The sequence below is a fragment of the Dendronephthya gigantea genome, unplaced genomic scaffold, assembly GCF_004324835.1.
Source record: "Dendronephthya gigantea isolate DGI-Jeju-01 unplaced genomic scaffold, DenGig_1.0 000013F, whole genome shotgun sequence".
Taxonomy (NCBI): Eukaryota; Metazoa; Cnidaria; class Anthozoa; order Malacalcyonacea; family Nephtheidae; genus Dendronephthya; species Dendronephthya gigantea.
In genome coordinates, this window is record NW_021163023.1 from 73840 (window position 1) to 99398 (window position 25559).

General features: G+C 37.5%; 1 protein-coding gene across 1 annotated transcript; it reads right to left on the bottom strand.

Annotated features, from left to right (window-relative positions):
* Nucleotides 1-4: 4 nt before the first annotated feature.
* LOC114519579 (putative ankyrin repeat protein RF_0381) lies at nt 5-23960 on the bottom strand. Its single transcript, XM_028539730.1, has 5 exons — nt 23860-23960; nt 21410-21636; nt 7132-7521; nt 2882-3166; nt 5-1013 (listed from the first exon to the last, which is right to left on the bottom strand). The coding sequence occupies exons 2-5, from the start codon at nt 21573-21575 to the stop codon at nt 337-339; spliced, it is 1518 nt and encodes a 505-aa protein (XP_028395531.1). The 5' UTR covers nt 21576-21636; nt 23860-23960; the 3' UTR covers nt 5-336.
* Between the last annotated feature and the right edge of the window lie 1599 nt (nt 23961-25559).

The window sequence follows — 25559 nt, forward strand, 5'->3', positions numbered from 1 at the left end:
TGCCATTTACATCAGCGCCCTTTTCAACAAGATATTTTACTATCTCAAGCTTACCCTCCGTAACAGCAGAGTGCAGAACAGTCCACCCGTCCGTATCCTTGCTATTTACATCAGCGCCCATTTCAACAAGATATTTTACTATCTCAAGCGTACCCTCTGTAACAGCAAAGTGCAGCAAAGGCCACTCGTCATTATTCTTGGCATTTACATCAGCTTCCTTTTCAACAAGACATTTTACTATTTCAAGCGTACACTCTCTAACAGCATAGTGCAGCACAGTCCATCCGTCCATATAAACGACATTTACATCAGCGCCCTTTTCAACAAGATATTTTACTACTTCAAGCGTACACCCTTTGTAACAGCAGAGTGCAGCACAGTCCACCCGTTTCTTTTTTTGGCAATTACATCAGCGCCCTTTTCAACAAGATATTTTACTATTTCAAGAGCACCTTCAGTAACAGCAGTGTGGAGCACAGTCCACCCTTCAGTATTGCTGCCATTTACATCGGCGCCCTTTTCAACAAGATGTTTTACTATTTCCAGCATACCTTCAGCGACAGTAGAGTGCAGAACAGTGCACCCATCGGTATAGCTGCCATTTACATCAGCGCCCTTTTCAACAAGATATTTTACTATTTCAAGCTTACCTTCTGTAACAGCAGAGTGCAGCACAGTACACCCGTCAGTATCCCTGCCATTTACATCAGCCCCCTTTTCAACAAGATATTTTACTATTTCGAGCTTACCTTCTGTAACAGCAGAGTGCAGCACAGTCAATCCGTCAGTATTCTCGCCATTTACAGTAGCGCCCTTTTCAACAAGGTATTTTACTATTCCAAGCGTACATTCAGTAACAGCAGAGTGCAGCACAGCGGAGCAGTCGGTATCCTTGCCATTTACATCTGTAACTGTCCGTTCAAGTTCCTGTCTTTGTTCATCCTGAAATTGCAGGGGCTTTTCTTCTTCACCTACGCTCATTCTTCCACTGGAATTTTGCTTTTTATATGTGCCTATACAGGATAGGTAAAAAAATCGCGTGAGGCGAAAAATTTCAATTCCTGAAGGAAATTTTGGAATACCTCCTGCATTATTTGATTGACAAGTTACAAAGAATGCAGAACATGCCTGCAAGGGTCATAAAACCCAGCCTGCACTTACACTTACTTTCAGTGCGGCCGATTTGACGCATGCTCAGTGATTCGAAACTTGTCCCTAACGCGGCTAAGTTTTGTACGCATGAGAGTAAAATTGTAGTCCACTTTCAAGGCGGCCGTCAAGGTGCTGGCCGTAGGTGCGATTTCACGTACTATGCGCCAGTTAAGGTCGGGTTTGACGTGTAAATCGTATGGAATAAGATCAAGCGATATATTGAATGAATTAGGGATGAAAGCGAAAAAGCAATTCTCGCGTACAAAGTAAGATATAATTGCGTAAATCAAGCAATAGCTCAGATAATCAGTTTCATAATTTGAAAAAGAGCAGCAATAATTTTCAAATTCCGAAGCCTGAAATTAATTTTATGAATGAGAGCATAAGTTATTCCGGAGCAAAAACCACAGCCAGTCGATTCAATATTTGAATCAAACAAGACACAGGTTGAAACTGTAAGTTTCTTTGATTCGATCTCATGGCTTTGAAAGTCCAAAATTTACAGTCCCAACTTGTGTCTTGTTTCATTCAAATATTGATTCTGAAGATGTTTATTCTATTCGGAATTTTTTTTACTTTATACTGGAGCAATGCTGTGGAATATAATTTGCCAAATGTTGCAACCTAACCATTGGTCAGTTTAAAAATGTCCTCAATAGCAATAAATAGTTTTATTCAAAATTTAAATTCGTATAGATATGATTTACATAGTTGTACAATTAACATTATTTTTTTTTAAAGTTCGTTTAAAAATGGCGAATTTAATTTGTTTGGAAGGTTATGCAACGTGATTGGCTGCCGCAAATATTTTTTAATTTTTCTTAATTGTTTTCGCTGAGAGTCAGACTTCGCGCGAAGAAATTGGATTTTTTTAAAGTATTTTTCCTCTTGTCTCAATACACTCACAACAATAGTGTTATTCTATTTTACTAGTATTTTAGGGACCTCAGCACAACCCCGCTCTGGGCGCTCCTACAAGAAAAACATATCAATTCCAAAGCTTAGAATATACTAGTTAATCAAAACATGCAAACGACTTAAAGATTAAAAAAAAACGCTTTGTTAATGATTTTGAATTAACAGCTACACTCTACGCGTATCTATCACAATATTGTTTCAGAATGGGTGTGATAAATTAAGAGATCGTGCATCCAGAAAAATGCGAAATTTATGTTATCATCAAATCAACGGGTCCTGGATTGTTATATGAGCCAATCGATCTGGATAGCAAACAAAACTGGGAGAATCACATTCATAAAATATGCAGTAAAGTTAGTGCAGATATTGTTGCGATAAGACCTTTATTAAACCTTTTGGTACACTTGCAACTACACAAACAATTTAGAAGACAGCAATATATTTTGATTTCTTAAATTTAATGTTGACTATTTTTCCGGACAACGGAGGTAAAGACATACGATTTTTTATACCTAAGCAGAAACGTAGCAAAAAATGGAACTTCGGATCGAACTTACACCTCTGCGATTCCGCATACATGATAGAGATGTCCAAAGCAGAATTGATCAATTGCCTAAAGCAGTTTCACACGACTGCCAGGCAGAAAAAACTGCTGGTAGAGTGAATAGTTATGACCCAGCCCTGCACGCGCCTCGTGAGCTATCAGCACATGTACGACTTGAGTTCGCAGAATAACTGGCAATTATATACATGTCGCTAACAATACGTTTTTAAATATTTCAATCTATATATTTTACTATTTCCAGCGTACCTTTTGTAACAGCAGAGTGTAGCACTGTCCAGCCGTCAGTCGTCTTGCCATTTACATCAGCGCGTTTCTCCACAAGATATTTCACTATTTCCAGAGTACTTTTGGCAACAGCAGAGTGCAGCACAGACTGCCCATAAGTATCTTTGCAATTCACATTAGCACCATGCTCAACAAGATATTTTACTATTTCGAGCGAACCTTGAGTAATTGTTCGTTCAAATCGCTTTCGTAGTTCATCCCAATGCACACTCATACTTCCACTTTGCTCTTGCTTTTTATCTGAGCCTATACAGGATTTATAAAAAAGCTTATAGATAGATAGAGAGATAAAATTACCTTTTTCTTTCTTGAAATTTGCAACGCACTTCTACTTCTAAGAGATGTAAATTAGTGAGGAGTTCCCAAAATGTAAAAGAAAAACCATGGCGTGTAACAAAGACAAAAATTTGGTAGTAGCCAAAATTTACATCTCTCAAAAGACGAATTGCATTGGAAGTTCCAAGAGGAATTGCACCGTGTAACAAGGCCTTAAGGCTGAATTGCGTAATATTTACAAAATTTAAAATTACCTATACAACATTTTTAACTTCAGTGTAACTATTTATCACATATTATTACGTTTTCGCTGCTTTTCTTAAATATAAAAGAATTCTTAGTACGATCAGTATAAATGTGTGGCATTAAATTTACGTTCATTTCTTAGGTCAAGATACGATTGATGACTGGTCTTCACACAAGTTTCACAAGCTGAACCATAATCCACTCCTGGCTTTATAATTGCTATCGCTCTTTTTTCTAAAAGTACAAGGTCAATCTTTAAATATTTCGGTTGATCCAACACACGATGTAAAAAATAAAATAAAATCTGCAGTTAGTAACTTAGCCTTCTCTAACTGAACCAAAAAGTATAGTCTCTTATTGAATTTCTTGATGACTCCTTCGATATGAGCATTCCATGTAAATTTATTACTTAGTGTAACCCCAAGAAATTTGACATTCTCAACAGTTTCGATTTCTTTCCATTTACATTTAATGTTAGAAACATTACTGGTGTTACTGAATTTTGCGAGAATGTAATTCTAAGTTCTTGAAATCTATTTTCCTCTAAACACTGCGCTCTAACACGATCCACTATACTCTGGGCCTCACTGACACCACCCTTGGGAGGATCTGTGATGCTGTAGTATGATAGGTATGGCGAATTAATATCAAGATCGTTGATCATTAAAACAAATAACCAGAAGCCCAGCTTCGTACCCTGTGAAACGCCAGAAGGAACAGAACCCAATTCAAAATAACAGCCTTCGGCCAATTTCACTCTCTGCGTTCTATTAGACAGGAACTCAGTTATCCAGCTGATTATGCTCCAAGGTAAATCCAAACTACTCATTTTCCTGATAAGGATCTCATGATCAATTAAATCAAACGCTTTTCGATCATCGAATAGAATTGTTCTTACGGTCGCACCATTCCCATCAGTTTCTAAATACCAATGATGTAACCTGCTTATTAACGACATGGTAGTTGACGACTTTGGAATCGACGGGTACTGGCGCTGATCTATCACGTTTAAAACATCTGATTTTACATAATCTTTTATGATGAACTCCTCTGCTACTTTAGACACATACTAACACAGGGATATTGGTCGTAAGTCGTTTTACTGGTTTCTTCTTTGGTAATGGGGATACATCTGCCATCTTCCAGGCTATAGGTATCAGCTGTTCACAGTAAGATGAATTAAGCATTTTCGTGATGGGAAAAGCAACAATATATGAATATTCCTTCAAGAGCCAGTTAGGTATTTTGTTAGGTGAATCTTTTAATGGCAGGCGTTCAAGAGGAGTGAAAGGTTTGTATTCTTCAAGTGGTGCGAGCAAAGCTGTGTTGATGGTATTTGCTTGTTCGTGTGGAGTTAGGTTTGAGAATCTAAATAGCCTACTCTTGCTAGTTAGATATCTTTAAGGCCGTACCGAGAACATTCCGATTTGCATGGCCGGTGTGTTTTCAATAGTTCACCAACGAGGTTAATTATTTACTAACGAAGTATCTTGGCGGGATATTTTTGTAATTTGTAAGTTTCTCTCATAGTGAAATTGAAAGCAACAGGACAAGAGGAAAAACTATTACGAAAGAAGTGCATGCTTAGCAAGAAAATGAAGACATTATAAAACGGTGTAACTTTTCATGTAGCTTGCCTAGCAAATGGCGTTGTTGTAAAGGGGTGTAGGAAGGTTAATAGGGAGTTATTATGATAAAACAAGCTTTTTCCTGTTGAATAAAATTTTTTGTAACCTATAGAAAAAAAATAAGGAAACATCACCTCGACTAAAAATCATGATGAAAATCGCATATTTTCCACAAGATCATATTTCGGTCGGAATTTTACAGAGAATTTGCATATCGGGAATAAGCTTGAAAATTGCGAGCCTATACTACGTTACTAGTAAATAAAGCGAAAATGAACAGATTCTACTTCCTTTAACGAATTGTTATTCTTGGGTATATTTTCATATTTTGGGTATATTTTCAAATTTTGGGTATATTTCAAGAAGTACTTATAATTTGTACTCGGCTTTGGCTAACGTTAATCGTTTGTAGATTTCCTATCAATCTGAGATAAAAATGAAGGTTCCTGCGGATTTTATTGTTTATACTAGAAAAATGCATGCAGCAACCCTTCGCCATTTTAAACGAAGCAAAATATTTCGTGCGCTACCCAGACCTACCTTTCTACGCTAATATGATACAAATAATGAATGTTTATGAGTGCAATGGTAAAAATATTTTCACGAGGTGAAAGATAGAATGTTCCCTCTGGAGAGTGCAATGGAACGCTTTCCATTGCACTCTTGGGTAATGGGACTTTCTATTTAATATCACGTGATCGTTATCAACCAATTAAGCGCCCTAAATTTAATGGGGTATTGTATAATATGAAATAACTCGTGCAAATTTTTCGGAAACAAAGACAGTCGTAAAGGTGAACAGAAATCACCTGATTGGCTGCTGCATTACGTTTAAGTGAGTGTTAAACTTTTCAATAGCTAAACCTTCAAAACATCAAAACAGCACAAATAATTATAATAACCATACAAGCACTAAACGTCGAATGTTGTTTTTCGATTATTTATTTCATTCAATGATTTTAGCGACTATATAAGCTGCAAATTGATATTTGTTTTATCAAAACTCTGAAGTACACTTTTGAGAACTCTTTTTAAAGTTTAAGCGATGATGTAAAGCCTTAAACGGTCGGTTAGCTCCTTCTAAAACGACATACCAAGCTCGTACTTGTCAAAATAACAATGCAATCTTACAGCAAACACTGAATAAGCAAAATATAGACACCTACCACTTCAAAGATTATAAACTACGAGTCGTTCCTATTTCACCAACTGTTTCTGTGCTGTGATGATCTTTAAATCTTTTATCATTGTTTTAATATTTGACTCCATGATTTCATTTTATATTTTTAAAAAATAGTTTGAAAAATGACGGTTAAAATGCTGACGCTATCATGCATGCTCTCTTTTTGTCTTAGCCAATCAGCAAGTCGTAGTCGTTCTTTCTTCATTCAAATTTTGCGCATGCGCACAACTACCATGACCATTGAACGTCCATGACATTTTGGCAACTTTGGATTCTGCTATGTTCTCCCGGGTCCCGGGTGTAATTCCTAATCTCCGGGCGGAATTAGTACCCTCGCGCCGGCTCGGGGATCATGCGTGTCTACAGGGCCTATACGCTGGGAGAACAATCTTCATTATCACCGAAATTTCAAACTGCGCCATAGGTCATCATAACAGCAACAAGATCCCATTTTCCCAAGCGTAAAAAGGAATGCTGATTTTATAAATTTCAGTGTTTCTATTTCTGTAACTATACGTTTACTGTATTATGCAAGGTTGTTTGGGTTTATTGATGCAGCCGCTATAGCTCATCGACCGAAATAGTTGGCGATGTATTCTTTTTTTCCAGAGTACCTTCAGCAACAGCGGAGAGCAAAAGAGTCCACTCGTTGGTCATTTTGCCATGTGTATCAGCGCCTTTCTCCACCAGATATTTTACTTTCTCAAGCGTACCTACTGTAAAAGCAGAGTGCAGCACTGTCCACCCGTCATAATCCTTGTTATTTACATCAGCGCCCTTTTCAACAATATATTTTACTCTATCCAAATTACTTTTAGTAACAGCAGAGTATAGCACAGTTCTCCCGTGTGCAAAATATCTTACTTTTTCAAGCTTACCTTCAGTAACAGCAGTGTGCAGCACACTCCATCCATTGGCGTTCTTGCCATTTACATCAGCGCCTTTCTCCACCAGATATTTTACTTTCTCAAGCGTACCTGTTGTAACAGTAGAGTGCAGCACTGTCCACCCGTCATAATCCTTGTTATTTACATCAGCGCCCTTTTCAACAATATATTTTACTCTATCCAAAGTACTTTTAGTAACAGCAGAGTATAGCACAGTCCTCCCGTGTGCATCCTTGAAAGTTAAATCAGCGCCCTCTTGAACAAGATATTTTATCACTTCCAGCGAACCTTGAGTTCGTTCAAATTGCTCTCTTAGTTCAAACCAAAGGTGTAGTTTTCTTTCTTCTCCACGCACACCTTGCTCTTGCTTTTTATCAGTTCCTATATAAAGAAGTTCTCACAAGTTAAAGTCAGCGCAAGTATGAAGACCCTATTAAACTTTTTTATGCAACTTGCCTGGGAAGGCATTGCACCGCTGGGAGGTAGAAATATGTCGGGGATTTGGGGGCTCCTCTCACGAGGTGTCACAGGCATGGTTACCGCAGGACGACCACTCTAAGAGCTATAAAATATTTTGTCTTATAATATTGGGAGCACTGACTTCTCAGAAGACTCAGAAAAAGTGCGCCGTGTAAAGCCCGTTTTCCATTTGGCGAATTTGTTCGCGAGAAGTACAGCTACAAATTCTGCAACGTGATTAGCTAGCATAAATGCTTTTTAGGCCGACTTTTTCACTGACAAATCACGATACCAAATTTCATCGCGAGAAAAATTCCGAGCGCATGCAGAGCTGAGTCAGCTCATGCGGCCTTGACAGGCTTGAAAAACAAAGGCGAAGCACACGTAATGAAAAATCGTCTTAAAGGCCCACGTACACTGAACGCGATTCGCCAAGGCAAGTTTGTAGTTAAAACTAAATAATATCAATTCTGGAAGGAAATTTTAAGAGTTATATGCCCGAGACTTGTCAAAACGTGTTATCCTTCAGTATAATTATCAACAATATTACAATAAATTATGAAAAAATTTAGTTGCTTTTGAAAACTGGAAAATTCGTTAAAACCGCGTGTAATAACGCTATGCTACTACTACTACAATTGCCATCACCACTGTCCACTACAGTCTGTTTCATCCGTAGGAATCATTTGGTCGTAGACATAATTATAACGAAATGATGCCGCTGAAGTAGTTTTGGTCGAAACGTCGGTGGTCAAACGATGCCCTAAGATTTGTTTCGTACGACGTAATCGGCGCGAAACATTCTTTAGTGATTACATGTGTAATATTGTTTGTTTCTTACGCTTTTTCTATGTATCTTTCTATATCCCTTACATAACTAGATCTCCCTCAATTAATGTCAATCAATCCCCTAATCAAGTCTATATTTAGCTATTACTGTCCGTGTCTATATATATATATATACATTACATCTCTCCCTTTGTTTAATGAATTATCAAGTTTGGGTTTATTGCATTTCCAAAAAGTTCTCTCTGTCTACGCTGCCTTGTTGACCTTCTCACCACTGGTTCTGGCGTTGGTTCGTCCGCTGCTCGTTCGATGAGTGCATTTCCTGTCGCTCTGTTTTGCTTGTCGAAATTTGTAGACTTCGTATAATCGATTTTTTTGAGGCTCGAAGTATTCGGTGAGAAGTTCCGTCGCTTTATCGAAGTCGTCGTCGTTACCAGGGTCTGGAAAGTGTCGAAAGATTTCCCGTACTCGCGGTCCTGCTTGGTATAAAAGTAATGCTCGTTGGCGTGTCTTGTTTGTAATGTTGCTCGCCGTTAGAAATGTTTTGAAATCTGCCAACCAAGTACGCCATTTAGCCGCTATATTTCCTCCCGCGTCAGCATCAGGGTCAAACGGTGGCATAGGCGTGAGATATGTCGCCATTATATAATATGTTTTAATCACTTGTTTTAGTCTTCGTCGCCAATGTAATATTCAAGCAGTTAAAACGCCAACCGCGAAAGAAACAAAACACAAGACATCCAATAAGACATGTTTTTACTGTGGTGGCAGCTACCCTCACACCAACAAACCGTGCCCTGCCAAAAACAAGACATGTGCCAATTGTGGTAAACTAAACCATTTTGCTAGCCAGTGCCGCAGTAGCAACACGAGAGAAAATAGACAAACTGGTAAACCACGCGAAGACCTACGACCAGTTAACACAGACCTCCAGGACAACACTAGCAGCGACAGTAGTGGTCCAGAATATTGTTACGCGGTCAACAACAAACAAAAACACCCGCAAGCGTCAATTGCTCTCAATGGACAAAGAGTAAAAATGACCATTGATACGGGGTCAAGCATAAATGTAATCGATAAACACACGTTCCAACAACTGCGAGATATCCGACTTCAGCCAACATCCGTGAAAGCATATCCCTTCAATTCCACAACACCTGTGAAGATGGAAGGAAAATTCCGCGTTTTAGCAGAGTCGAAACACAAATTCACGGTAGCTACCATATTTGTTACTTCTGACGACGGCGGTTGTTTACTTAGTTCTGAAACTGCACAAGAACTTGGACTCGTAAGTCTCCATTTAAATCAGATAAACAAGGAAACAGAACGTTCAAAAATCACACCAACAACGAGCGATAAAAACCTCGCACGCATCCTAGATAAACATGGCCCTGTGTTCTGTGGACTTGGGAAACTAAAGAACAAACAAATCAAATTAGTTATCGATGAAACCGTTTCACCAGTTGCACAACCGCAGCGCCGAGCACCGTTCCATTTACGCGGAAAAATTGAAGATGAAATACGCAGATTAGAACAGGATGACATCATTGAGAGAATACCCGAAGGAATTTCAACGGAGTGGGTTTCCCCAGTCGTCGTCGTCCCAAAGCGTGACGATAAGATTCGATTGTGCGTAGATATGCGAGTAGCAAATACAGCTATTCAGAGAACTAGATCTCCCTCAATTAATGTCAATCAATCCCCTAATCAAGTCTATATTTAGCTATTACTGTCCGTGTCTATATATATATATATACATTACAACATGTGAAAACTAATTCCACCGTTTTGTTTAATAAATAGGCCCTATCCTTTTCTTCTAAACATAAATAACATCTTTTTGATCACAATTTTTATCAGCAGTTTTGCGTTTCCCTTAAACGTCAAGCTAAGTGTCTCTAAAAACCTATATGATAATTTAACTTGTTTTAGCCAATATAGAAGCCGTATATGATCGATTCGGAACCGTGCCCTCGTTCAGTTAATGAGGCTACTCGTTCGCTCTCGTTCTAGGGTGCAGGTTAACTATTTGAAAGACTGTGCCAAACGTGGACTGGCATTGAAATTTTTGCGATGTTTTCGATTTGATTATTGTGTTGTCGTTATCAGCAGTCCATAACATTCCGTTTAGAAACAAACGGCAACCGCGATCATATTTTTCCCTTGCGGTCGTCTGCGGTTTCTATCGGTCGACCGTAACCGAACCGGGCCGCAGTGTCAGTTATTTCTGGACAGTCCTGTATATAATTAGGGAACCGACATTTTGGAACGCTTGATGCAATTTGCCGCAACGAGTCAAGTCGTACGAAAAAGTTCGCGGTGGAAACCCGTTTTCCACTTGCTGAATTTGTTCGCGCGAACTGAAAATTCTGCAACGGGATAAGCTGGCGTAAATTCTTTTTGCCACGATTTTTTTTTCGCTTCGAATCATGCGAAAAAATTCGTGTAATGGAAAACTGGCCTAAACATGTCCAGACCCCACGTCTATATATACTTCCAACAAAAGCGTTATGCTATTCCTTTAGTATTTTAGGACCACAGCACTCATGCCACACTGGGCGTTCCTACAGGCGTTTAAAAACACATGGGAACAATCAGAAAGAAACATTCCGAATACTGGTAGAGGTGCTGAATCGAAGATCATTACGAGTATATGTGACGCTCTGCCTCTCCAATCTTTGTTCCCCACGTCGGTTTATTTTCCTGTATGTTGTTTCATCTATCAGGTTGACACCGTTGACTGATGCTCCAGTATCAATCATTATGTTGAGACATTGTCTTTCTATTTCAATTAGACACATATTCGTATTCTTCATCTTCGTCAACATTTAGTCGGATTTCGTTAAGAGAATCTGCGACAGCATTAACTGCCTTCGATTTCGGTGGATTTGTTCGACATACGCGTGCAAAATGTCCTCTTTTCCCGCATGCTCTACAAACTTTATCTTTAATTCGCTGGACAAACTTATTTCTGGGGAAAATGTCCACCACAATTTCTGCAGGCTCGGCTATGTAAAGCCCCGTTTACACTACACTCGATTTATTGGCACGGCACGGCTAAAATGGGTACCCGTGCCCATTTCATCTGTGCCCGGCCTGTGTTTTGGTAGCCTGAACACTAATAAAATTGGGCACGGGTACAAATTTTAGCCGTGCCGTGCCGATAAATTGACTGTAGTGTAAACGGGGCTTATTTAATTTGTTTCTTGTTATGCAAGTTCTTCTTACTAGAACGATGGTGAATAATTTCGTCTCACTTGATAACTTCTGCTTCTGCCAGAAACTGAATTTACTGCTTGATCTCTTCACTCCAGATGTTTCGCTTTGCTGTCACTTATTTCCATGCAAAGACCTTCCAACCTTTAGTAGCTCTTCTAAACGGTATTCACCCTGAAGTGCTCGTCTACGCAGCTTGTTCAAAATGGAACTAAGAATAACATGTTCTTTTATCTCTTTATTTATATCAGAAAAATCGCAAGTTTTGGCGAGTTGACGAGGTTTGACGTGATAACTATCGAGTGATTCTGTCTTGACCTTGGTTCTGTCTTGCTTGTCTGAAATTGTAGACTCCATACGCGATATATATATATATATATTAATATATATATATATATATATATATATATATATATATATATATATAAACAAATCAACAAAATATAATCATAAAATTGTATTTCATCGCTACACTGTGTTTCACGTACTAGTTTTAGTACGATCCTCAGGCGATAACTATTTACAACGGTTTACGCACACGCGTTTTTGATTGATTACGCGAGAGTTTTAACGTGCATGTTTGCGTGCGCTTAACATTACAAACCTTAAAACCATATCTATGCCGGCATTTACTAAACAGTTCTGTCCTTTTGTTCAACGATTTGTTTTTGTCTGATAGCATGATTAATCTTTTTTCCTCGGTGCATAAATTGCAAACTTTCATTTCTGGACATGCGGCGGGAACTTGCTTCATCACTGACCATTTTATCCCAAATGGTTTATCTTGCGACTTGAGCCCCCAAACATACTTCGAGAGCTCCGTTTCTCCAGAGTAGCGTTCGTGGTTAAAAGACTTTAAGTGGTTGCTGTATCTGAGTTTGAAGCTACCTGATGTCATACCAATATAATGCTTGACAACTTCTCCATTATCCGAGCTAACTTCCGCTTTGTACACAATACTTTTCACGAGAAAAGTAAAATTTTCAACCGGAACACGGTCAAAGTGAGTTACTCTTGTATGAACAATGTTAAAACCTCAATCTCCAACCACAATCATAGAGTCCTTAAACATCAAAACAACTCCCAATGTTCTTTGAAATCATGCAACTGCAGAGTTAAGGAGGAATGCCCAATGAACGGTAATTGTCTCGTGAAAAGTATTGTGTACAAAGCGGAAGTTAGCTCGGATAATGGAGAAGTTGTCAAGCATTATATTGGTATGACATCAGGTAGCTTCAAACTCAGATACAGCAACCACTTAAAGTCTTTTAACCACGAACGCTACTCTGGAGAAACGGAGCTCTCGAAGTATGTTTGGGGGCTCAAGTCGCAAGATAAACCATTTGGGATAAAATGGTCAGTGATGAAGCAAGTTCCCGCCGCATGTCCAGAAATGAAAGTTTGCAATTTATGCACCGAGGAAAAAAGATTAATCATGCTATCAGACAAAAACAAATCGTTGAACAAAAGGACAGAACTGTTTAGTAAATGCCGGCATAGATATGGTTTTAAGGTTTGTAATGTTAAGCGCACGCAAACATGCACGTTAAAACTCTCGCGTAATCAATCAAAAACGCGTGTGCGTAAACCGTTGTAAATAGTTATCGCCTGAGGATCGTACTAAAACTAGTACGTGAAACACAGTGTAGCGATGAAATACAATTTTATGATTATAATTTGTTGATTTGTTTGTGTTTTTGCTCTACTATTTACTTGTATTGAGCACTCTGGTTTACTACGCACAGATCCAAGATTATATATATATATATATATATATATATATATATATATATATATACACCCATTTGCAAAAACGTTGACCGCAGATAGATATATAGATAAATACTTGAAATCTAATTATAATTGCATATGTTGTGAAATTTTATTGAAATCCCATGCAAATGTAATCACATGCAATTCTAATTAGATTTTGAGTATCTATCTATCTATCTATCTGCGGCCAACGTTTTTGCAAATGGGTGTGTATATATATATTATAAAATATAATTTATATATATTATATATATATATATATATATATATATATATATATATATATACACATATATATATATATTTATATATATATACATATATATATAATATATATATATTTAAAATACTCATTAATATTCAATAGACGTTTTGACCAATCCAATGAACTTTTTTAAACACGCGAGTAGGCTTTTATACTCGATAAAGCACTATCAGGACACTGTTTTATATAAAGACACATGTGGCTTTATATAAAGTTCATGTTCAATCCGATTGGTCGCAACGTCTATTGAATATTAATGTCGTATTTTAAGCTATTCAAAACACTCGTAGCTCGTGTTTTATGCGCTAAAACAACCTAAGCCGGTTTTCCACCAGCGATACTTTTCGCGCGAAGCGACTTTATTCCTTTGTATTGGAGCAATTTGTTCCAGGTGGTTGCAGTTGAGAGCTCTGAAACAAAAGTAAAATGTCGCTTCGCGCGAAAAATATCGCTAGTGGAAAACCGGCTTTATACCGCATAAAACACTTCTATGTATATATATATATTATTATATATATATATTATATATATATATATATATATATTATATATATATATATCACCCATTTGCAAAACGTTGGCCGCAGGTAGATAGATAGATAGATACTCGAAATCTAATTAGAATTGCATATGTTGTGTAATATGATTGAAATCCCATGCAAATGTAATCATATGCAATTCTAATTAGACTTCGAGTATCTATCTATCTATCTATCTGTGGCCAACGTTTTGCAAATGGGTGTATATATATATATATATATTATATATAATATATTTATATTTATATATTATATATAATATGTTATATATTATATTATATATTATATATATATATATATACACCCATTGCAAAAACGTTGACCGCAGTAGATATAATATACTTGAAATCTAATTATAATTGCATATGTTGTGAAATTTTATTGAAATCCCATGCAAATGTAATCACATGCAATTCTAATTAGATTTTGAGTATCTATCTATCTATCTATCTGCGGCAAACGTTTTTGCAAATGGGTGTGTGTATATATATATATATATCGTCGACTTCTGGGCCAGCAAAGTGCAGCATAAGTGCTTTATTTTTTTCTTAACTGCAATGTTCATCGCCGTTCACAGCCGTTCTAAATGTGTTATCCACTTCCTCCATCTTAGGGGCTGTTTACATGAACCCGGTTACCCGAGATTCAACGAAGCATGAGATGATTTTGAGGTATTGAACTGAGTAGATAACAAGATCCTGGCAGTCGTATAATTACCACAACAATAGCATGTGCTTGTTTGGTGCCATAAAGACTTTTTTCAATACCTCAAAGTCCTCTCACGCTTCGTTGAATCTCGGGTAACCGGGCTCATGTAAAAAGCCCCTTAGTCCGGTATGGCCGTCCAGAAGAACTTCAAAGGCAGGAAAAGACAGCCATTAAGTCTTAATTATTGCCAAACTGAGGCTGCATGTGTTTTGCAGTTGTCGTTTGATTTCGTATCGTAGACTGCTTGCCTCCAAAGCAACAACACAATTTGTATTTCGTACTCGTGTGGCTAGTTGTAGACTACAATTTTAGATCCTCGTCGCCAGATATAAAGACTTGACTCGTGTTATAGAACAACTGACACCCGATTACACGCTTTCGATTTTTTTTATATACAACTATAATGAATACTAAGTAAATTAACGATAAAATATTAATCACTACATTAAAGTATCCTACTCAAACAACACATTCGCACAAAAATCAACTGTTTTCCTAGCGCCGTTTTTTCTCATTTGGATGCTAGATTTGTCCCTCGTTCTCGTCGCTCTCCGTGTAGTTTATGTATTTAAGTTTCAATGCTGTTCCGCGTCGTATGCTAGTCAAATCATGCATGACATACATATACATACCAGAATATCAGAGAACTTGGGAATATCTCCCGTCACTAGAAAACAAACTTTAGCGCTGTTACATGCTCGGTATCAACCCTCGCATAAAGGATGCATCGTTCGCCGAGCCCGCGATTTTCTCGAGCGAAAGTCGAAATGATTCTGATTGGTCTGATGGAATGATGTAGTACAATGCACAAATTTGTCAGCATTTCTAGCTTCAGGTTTGGATTATCTCAGCGTCTTTGCTTTGGAATTTAATACATTGTCCCCACCCCGCACTAATTCCTCACGGGGATTAAGAACTACACCCGGGTATGTGACAGACCATAGAGGTATCAAAAGTAGCCCAAATCCTATGTTATGGACCTTATACGTTCAATGGTCATGGTATATTTGTACCTATGCGCTAAATATCAAGGAGTAAAGACTGGTTAGGTGATCTACAACTTGCTGGTTGGCTAAAACCGAAAGTTTATAATTGAACAAGACGCCTATTCTGGCGTTAACTCCGGCGTGCCGCACACGTGCCATGCAGTCTTCAATATAAAGCTTCTGAACATAAACAATACAGTTCATATTCATTTAGATGCCTTGCGAACCTAAATGTTGTTCGATCGCGAAATTCAGAAGCACATCGTACTTTAAAAAGTATAAAAGTTAAATTGTTCAAAAATGTAAATAAACCGTATGATACGTTCACTTTGTCTTTGGAATTCGTGCTTATATGGTTATATTAAATTTTCAATCCTGTGTAAACTGCGACGTGTCAACGCGCCCATACACATCTTGTTAAACGGCGAAATAGCAGCCATATCATTAAAATAGGACAAGAATCTACATGTATTAAATATATTCTTACCCCAATTCAATCTAAACTTAATCGAACAGCATGAAAAGAATGGTTTATTTGTTCCTCTTGGAGGAATTGCCGTATCATGCGAGCGAAGTCGAATCGCGCATCGGAAAATTAGCCAAAGCTGTGCACCACAACACTTGGGAGATAACACTGGGACGTAGATAAATCCAATCACATACACATTTCAAATACTAGTATTTTTGCGCCATTACACACTTGCGACGAGGAAAAATAAAAACAAAACCGAGGCGAATTTTCAACTCAGTCGCTGACGCCGGGGTAATAAGAACATCGCCAAATCAAACTGTCATTTTGCAAAACTATTTTTAAAAAACTTATCAGAAGAATACAGAAACAATACAAGACTATAGTGGTGGAATGGGAAGGACTCGTAGATTGTAATCTTTGAACTGGCAGATGCCTATTCTGTTTATTTCGTGTTTCCTGAAAAAATTCATTTTATTTGTTTTAGTATGAGCTTGGTATGTTGTTTTGCAAAAACATATTAACCGCCTATTAAAGATTTACATCGTCGCTTTAATCCAAAAACATTTCTTAAAGTGTAAATCGGAGTTTTGATAAAACATATATCACTTCAAAGCTTTTAGAGTCGACTGCAATCACTTCGTAAATATATTTCAAAAAACAACATTCGATGTTTAGTCCTTGAGTTGGGGATTTAATATAAGCCGGTTAAATGTTTTGAATGTTAAATGAAGTTTATATTTCTTACATAAGTGGTGAAAATCTGCATGTAGATTGCCGGTTCCATGCGGCAGGAAAACGGGAGATGTTTACTTCACTTTTATATAGTTGTCAGAAGCTAGAGTGTTTAGAAATACTTTTACTACAACAGTAACTGTTGCCACCAAAACCATTATTATCACTACAACCACTACTATCACTACGACCACAACAACGACGACCACAACCACTACTATCACGACGACCACAACCACTACTATCACAACGACCACAACCACTACTATCACGACGACCACAACCACTACTATCACAACGACCACAACCACTACTATCACGACGACCACAACCACTACTATCACAACGACCACAACCACTACTATCACTACAACCACAACCACTACTATCACTACGACCACAACCACTACTATCACTACGACCACAACCACTACTATCACGACGACCACAACCACTACTATCACGACGACCACAACCACTACTATCACTACGACTACGACCACAACCATTACTATCACTACGACCACAACCACTACTATCACTACGACCACAACCACTACTATCACTACGACCACAACCACTACTATCACGACGACCACAACCACTACTATCACTACGACCACAACCATTACTATCACTACGACCACAACCACTACTATCACAACGACCACAACCACTACTATCACTACGACCACAACCATTACTATCACTACGACCACAACCACTACTATCACTACGACCACAACCACTACTATCACGACGACCACAACCACTACTATCACTACGACCACAACCATTACTATCACTACGACCACAACCACTACTATCACAACGACCACAACCACTACTATCACGACGACCACAACCACTACTATCACGACGACCACAACCACTACTATCACAACGACCACAACCACTACTATCACTACAACCACAACCACTACTATCACTACGACCACAACCACTACTATCACTACGACCACAACCACTACTATCACAACGACCACAACCACCACTATCACTACGACCACAACCACTACTATCACTACGACCACAACCACCACTATCACTACGACCACAACCACTACTAACACGACGACCACAACCACCACTATCACTACGACCACAACCACTACTATCACTACGACCACAACCACCACTATCACGACGACCACAACCACTACTATCACTACAACCACAACCACTACTATCACGACGACCACAACCACTACTATCACTACGACCACAACCACTACTATCACTACGACCACAACCACTACTATCACTACGACCACAACCACTACTACCTTACATACATTTTAAAATTACCGACTGCTTTTTTTAAACTCCAAATAACTCGAAACTACAACTACCCTAGGTACGTCTCTTAGGAATATGCGCAGACATCGTTAATAGTACGCTTAATTTTGTTGGGACCTTTTTAAAACTAGGTACGCAGCACGTTCCTAATTTTTTAAAAGAAATAATAGTAAACCACAAAATATAACTAAACATGAAGCTACAAACAAGACAAAACCAATGTATTGATACATTATACGACCTACTACAGGGGCCGGTTGTTCAAAAGCCGGTTAACGCTAACCCAGGGTTAAAAATGCCTAACCCAGGGTTAAATTTTAAACCTTGGTTGATTTGCGTTGCACAAAGCTCGGTTAGCGTTAACCCTGGGTTAAAATTGATAAAAAATTAACCCTGCTAGCTAGGTGGTTTATCTTTTTAATCCTGGGTTAACTTCGATTCAAAATGGATGAATAAGGAGCGGAAACACGTAAATACGGATGATTCTTTATGAATTAAACACTTTTGAAAGGTTTTACCAACAGTTTCGGAGAGCAAAGAATTATTTAAGTTTGACTACCTTCGCTTCAATGCAATACATGATAAATGCATTCAACCGTACATATTGAAACATCGTAATCGAAATATTTTTTTCGGATTCCATTGTATCAGGTATCTTAGCTCATTGTATTTCAAACGTCAACTGAATCTCGATTCTCTTGATTGGCATGCAGTGGTAAGACTACGTTTGTTTCTGAATTTAATAATCAAACATGGCCTGAAATTCTAAAATTGATTGTTTATAATTTGCTTTATTTTATTTCACATCGTTTAACATACAAAATGGCCTTGCATCTCTAAACTTTCCAAAATTCCATCCACGGAAATTGCAGTTCAATACAACGTTACTGCTCTCACGGCATATAATTTTTCGATTGACAATATTTCCTCATTTGACGCTCGTTTATTGACCAATGGAAAGCGTTCTTATATCTAATTTAGTCCTTAAAATACTTTTAATCCTAGGTTAAATATTTTAACCTTGGGTTAACTAATCCCATCGCTAACCCTGCTTTGAACAACACAGTTTTAACCCAGGTTTAGCTAACCTAGTGTTAAGGATTTTAACCCAGGTTTAGCACTAACCCAGGGTTAAATTTAACCTGCTTTTGAACAACCGGCCCCTGGGTTAAAACTATGTTGTTCAAAACAGGGTTAGCGGTAGGGTTAGTTAACTGGGGCCGGTTGTTCAAAAGCCGGTTAACTTTAACCCAGGGTTAAAAATGCCTAACCCAGGGTTAAATTTTAAACCTTGGTTGATTTGCGTTGCTCAAAGCTCGGTTAGCGTTAACCCTGGGTTAAAATTGATAAAAAATTAACCCTGCTAGCTAGGTGGGTTAACTTTTTAATCCTGGGTTAACTTCGATTTAAAATGGATGAATAAGGAGCTGAAACATGTAAACACGTATAATTCGTCATGAATTAAACACTTTTGAAAGGTTTTACGAATAATTTCGACAGCAAAGAATTATTTAAGTTTGACTTCGTTCGGTTTCGGCTGACGTATTGATTTATTTATCTTCGCTTCAATGCAATACACGATAAATGAATACAACCGTACAAATTGAAACATCGTAATCGAAGTATTTGTTTCGGATGCCAAAATTCGATTCTTTTGATTGGCAGCAAGTGGTAAGGCTACGTTTGTTCCTGAATTTTGAATAATCAAAGAATGGCTGAAATTTTAAAATAGATTATAGATTGTTTATATATAATTTGCACATCGACATATTTCACATCGACATTGTTTATCATACAAAATGGCCTTTCATTTTGAATCTTTCCAAAATTCCATGCACGGAAATTGCTGTTCAAAACAACGTCCCTGCGACCCTGCCCTCACGGCATATAATCTTTCGCCTGACAGTATATCCTCGTCGGGTAAAGTTTTGACGCTCGTTTATTGACCAATCAAAACGTTCTTATATCCAATTTAGTCCTTAAAATATATTTAACCTTAGGTTAAATATTTTAACCCTGGGTTAACTAACCCTACCACTAACCCTGCTTTGAACAACACAGTTTTAACCCAGGTTTAGCTAACCTAGGGTTAAGGATTTTAACCCAGGTTTAGCACTAACCCAGGGTTAAATTTAACCTGCTTTTGAACAACCGGCCCCTGAGGGTTAAAATATTTAACCTAAGATTAAATGTATTTTAAGGACTAAATTGGATATAAGAACGTTTTCGATTGGTCAATAAACGAGCGTCAAAACTTTACCCGACGAGGATATATTGTCAGTCGAAAGATTATATGCTGTGAGGGCAGGGTCGCAGGGACGTTGTTTTGAACAGTAATTTCCGTGCATGGAATTTTGGAAAGATTCGAAATGAAAGGCAATTTTGTATGATAAACAATGTCGATGTGAAATAAAGTTAAGCAAATTATAAACATCTATCTTAAAATTTCAGGCATTCTTTGATTATTCAAAATTCAGGAACAAACGTAGCCTTACCACTTGCTGCCAATCAAAAGAACCGAATTTTGGCATCCGAAACAAATATTTCGATTACGATGTTTCAATTTGTACGGTTGTCTTCATTTATCGTGTATTGCATTGAAGCGAAGATAAATAAATCAATACATAAGCTGAAACCGAACGAAGTCAAACTTAAATAGTTCTTTGCTGACGAAATTATTCGTGAAACCTTTCAAAAGTGTTTAATTCATGACGAATTATACGTGTTTACGTGTTTCAGCTCCTTATTCATCCATTTTGAATCGAAGTTAACCCAGGATAAAAAGTTAACTCACCTAGCCAGCAGGGTTATTTTTTTTATGAATTTTAACCCAGGGTTAACGCTAACCTAGGTTTAAAATTTAACCCTGGGTTAGGCATTTTTAACCTTGGGTTAGCGGTAACCGGCTTTTGAATAACCGGCCCCAGGTTTAGCACTAATTTAGGGTTAAATTTAACCTGCTTTTGAACAACCGGCCCCATATGTAAAAATTTCAGTACAGTATTCTTACCATTATCACAATCTTCATCATTTTGTATGTTTTTTCCTTCCACTTCTTCTTCAATTTCTTTCTGTTTACAAACAGTATTCTTGGATTGTTTATTTTCCGACATATCTCTGTCTACCAATCTTTCTGCTAAGCCTGGAGTTATGATGCTCTTCTCATGCTGGGGCATTGAGTAAAATGACTACGCTGTAAAACAATTTAAACTTGCTCCAAAATACCACCAGCGCTCCCTTAAAAAGCAAAATATAATCTAGTTTTTGTGACCAATATTTTTTTCAATAACAAAAGTTTGAAATTTAATTCATTCAAACTTTATAGAATTCCCTGTTACAGGTGCTATGGCCTAGCAGGATCTAGCAGAGGGTTCAACATGTCCAGACCTTTTAACAAAAACTTGCAATCTTAGACTAGTTAGATCAGTGTATTCAAATAGATGTTAAACTATGCCATGTAAGTTTACAGTGAAACTGGAAATTTCATCATCTCCAACTGCTTTATTGCCCTGTGTTTATAAGCCATATTAAAGTGTCTCTGACACTGATTTAAATAAGTGGGACAACCACCCTGCCACTTCAAACGAAGCAAATTATTTCCGGACCTTAACCAGAGGCTAAGTTTATATTATGAAATGATTCAACTGAGTCTGATTGACTTTGATCCAATCTCTACCAAAGATGAGGAAGATACGCAGTTTGAAGAAGTAAATTCTTGACGATTATAAACTTTAGAATGTGCAAGTGTGCACATTGTAAGATTATGAACCGAACATAGAAAGTTTTTGCTACTATGAAAAGTCCTAAATATCATGAGTATGTTCACTACTGAAATCTGCACAACACAAAGATCTTAGCACAAACTTTAACCCAGACACAAGAAGAAGTTTGTTAAGAGAAACTTGCAGGGGAAGCTTTAACGAACTCCAGGATTGTCACAAATTTAAACGCATGTACAACACCTGTGTTACTGTGTTATTGTGTTATTGTACAGTGAAATTCCGATAGTCATGAAAGCAACAAGAGCTTTTGAGACACATTGTCCCTCAATGGCTATACGTTTATCTATCCAAATTGAGCAATTATTTATTTCAGTTTGACAGTCATAGTATTGTAGTACAGTAGTATTACCAAATAATTTTTGCAGCACCATGGTAACAATCAACCAATACAGAGTATTGTAATTATTGTGTACGCATTGCAACATATATAACATTTTTTATACTCGTCTAGATTATTTTGGTGAAGTATTTCATACAACACTCACTGCTAAGCACCAGTGACCTCCATTTGTCTATTGGCAAACCACGTGTACGCATGCGTACCTCTCGTTAAAGTACGATGTGCTTCAGTGCTTCTGAATGTCGAACAACATTTAGCGGGTTGACAACACTTCTATACTTAAAGATGAGGTAAAGTCCGTTCTGCGCATAAATTCCGCGCATCAACACATTCCATCAGTGGGGGAGCAACTTTTGGAATGTTAATGATATGCGATATTAACGCGTTGTATTACAAACGGCAGTTCGGGAGCAAAATTATTTTATTTCATGTCGCAAGGCGAAGAGGCTCGAATTGCTCGATAATCGAACGATAACTTATCTTATCATAAAGCTGCTAGAAAAAGCAATATTATGCTGAAAGGAATGCTCCAAGAATTTATTTGTTGAATAAGGCCCGAAATGGCGAGGCTATTTGTTGTCGCTACAGACGCCACCTTCTCGCTTGTCCTACAATTACAAATATATAACGTTTTAAATAACGGCCGGTTTATTTACAAGCTTCGCTTTATATTTTCTTCAAAATATAACAATATTTTCTTCAAAATATAATAAAAAATAAGCATATTCATCACAGATCACAGCCCGTCGAGCGAGAAGAAAATAATAAAATTATAACGACGCAACGTCATGTAAAGATTATATAACCAACGTAAACAAACATTGTTATGCGCAGAATATATGCTCAGAACGGACTTTACATCATCTTTAATTTTAAAACATGGCCTGAACATCGAACAACATTTAGTTTCACAAGGCTTCTAAATCAATGAGTATAAACCGTAGTGTTTATGTTCAGAAGCTTTATATTCAAGACTGGGACGTGCGGCAAGCCAGAGTTAACGCCAGAGAAGGCGTCTTGTTTACTACATTCGATATAAAAGCTACGAAATTCACAATTTTCTTACTCGCTATTCTAAAGGATTTCTTATTTCTTATTACAGAATAACAACCTCTTTTATCGCGGTGTGTAATATGAAAGTGGTGCCGGTCCAGAAATATATAAAATTCCGTCTTAAATTCAATCATATTTGCAGGCGTTTCATCAATAAATTATTTTATAGCAATTCTGTATACTATAGCGCAATAACCATACACATTGCCTTCATTATACTCGCATCTGAGTATGTCGCGCTGGGGCAAATTACTGCAAATTACTATTATGATTTGGGTTTCGTACCTTCAATTCTTTATACAATACAGACACGATACAGCATCGTACATAAACAAATACTTTCGATAAATTTTAGTGATCGTCGTGTCCTTCAAACCTAATCTGTGATCACGAGATCCAATACCCCGGGGCGGAGCCGGTCTGCCGGTGTCAAGCGAAATTTATGACCATTGCGAAATACATGACCACGCGTGACGAGTCACGAATTTCGCGGCTTACTCGCGCGAAAAGCATGACGATTGCGAAATCTATCATTTCGGCGGCCGAGTGCGACCCATGGCCAGTAGTGGTGGGCGATACCATGAGTATCGATTTCGATACGATACCAAGTACTTTTTCATCGATACCACTGGTATCGATACTTTTTCGATACCGATACTTGTCATTAGACACAAAAATACACATACTATCAGTAAATGTAATGTATTCTTACAACAACAATAATCATTCTTCAGTGTGGTATCTAACTTTTCAAAATGATCCTAGACTACACTTTGTGGACGAACATTCGATATAGATGCCATTTAGGCCATTTGAGTAATTTTACAAAAAAGATTGCATTAAAAAAACACCTGGAAAATGACTGGAAATAAAACTGTACTCATGCAAATATTAATCGCAGAACTTCATGTAACATCAAATATTAACAATAGTTTGACCGCGTGACAAGTATCGAAATCATCGATATTTTACAAAAGTATCGATACCAGCTTTTGAGTTCTGAGTATCGGAAGTATCGATACTTTGGTATCGGTATCGCCCACCACTAATGGCCAGAAATTGCGGAATGCGGACATGGAATATGGAGATTGCCATAGCAAATTTGCATATCTGTTCAAATATTATTCGTTAGCAGAGCTATAAATTATATTGCGCATTCTTAAATTTCGCAAAAATTTAAGAAAATCATGGCATCTTTGCCATTTGCCCCGGTTGTTTCTTGTAATTTGTGTCATATTAAAGATCCTGAAGTAATATTTTGCTGGTAAAGGTTTATGTCGGCTCTGTATTTTTTATTTTATTTCTACGCTATTACGGTTTTCGTTTTATATGGTATTCAACGTGATAAATGACCAAAACATTGTTTTGAAAATGTAGGACGATTGGACGAATACTGATAAAACATTTTGAAATACTGCCTCAAAATATTAACATTAACTTTCTCTGCAACGAGCAATTAAGGCAAATTATAATCGACCACCTAAAGCTGTATTTATAGCGTTTAGTACTGTGCACATTACAGTTTACTATAAACTCACGAAGCTTTATTTTGACGCTATATGCAAATTTAGACGGAAGTAGAATGTTAATTATGTCGATCCGAATTTTCTGGCCATGGTTTGGTTTTGGCTAATTTTCATCAAAATTTTAGTACGTTATAGTAATTAATCGAGAAAAAGTTTAAAACAAAGATTCACTAGGACAGATAAAACCTCATTGAAGGCTATTCGTCGCTAAAATACTATAGACTAGAAGTAATCACAGATTAGTGATGTGCGTTCGGAATGTGTTGATTTCGGTTCACGATCATTAACAAAAATGTTAACATTACAACGTCACAGGCTCACAGCGTATGTGATTCAAAAGTTTACCCGCAAAATGAGTAATTTAACAACAGTGATGGCTCATATGCTTTAACTAACAACAAAATGTCAAAACAGAGTGAGCACATGCTCTCCAGTTACTATGACGACCCATCAGAATCT

Coding starts and splice junctions, on each gene's coding strand:
- LOC114519579 (XM_028539730.1), bottom strand. CDS start 21,575: ATGCCCCAGCATGAGAAGAGCATCATAACTCCAGGCTTAGCAGAAAGA. Junction 7,522..21,409: donor TGATGAAGATTGTGATAATG/GTAAGAATACTG, acceptor TTCTTTATATAG/GAACTGATAAAAAGCAAGAG. Junction 1,014..2,881: donor ACACTCTGCTGTTACAAAAG/GTACGCTGGAAA, acceptor TATCCTGTATAG/GCACATATAAAAAGCAAAAT.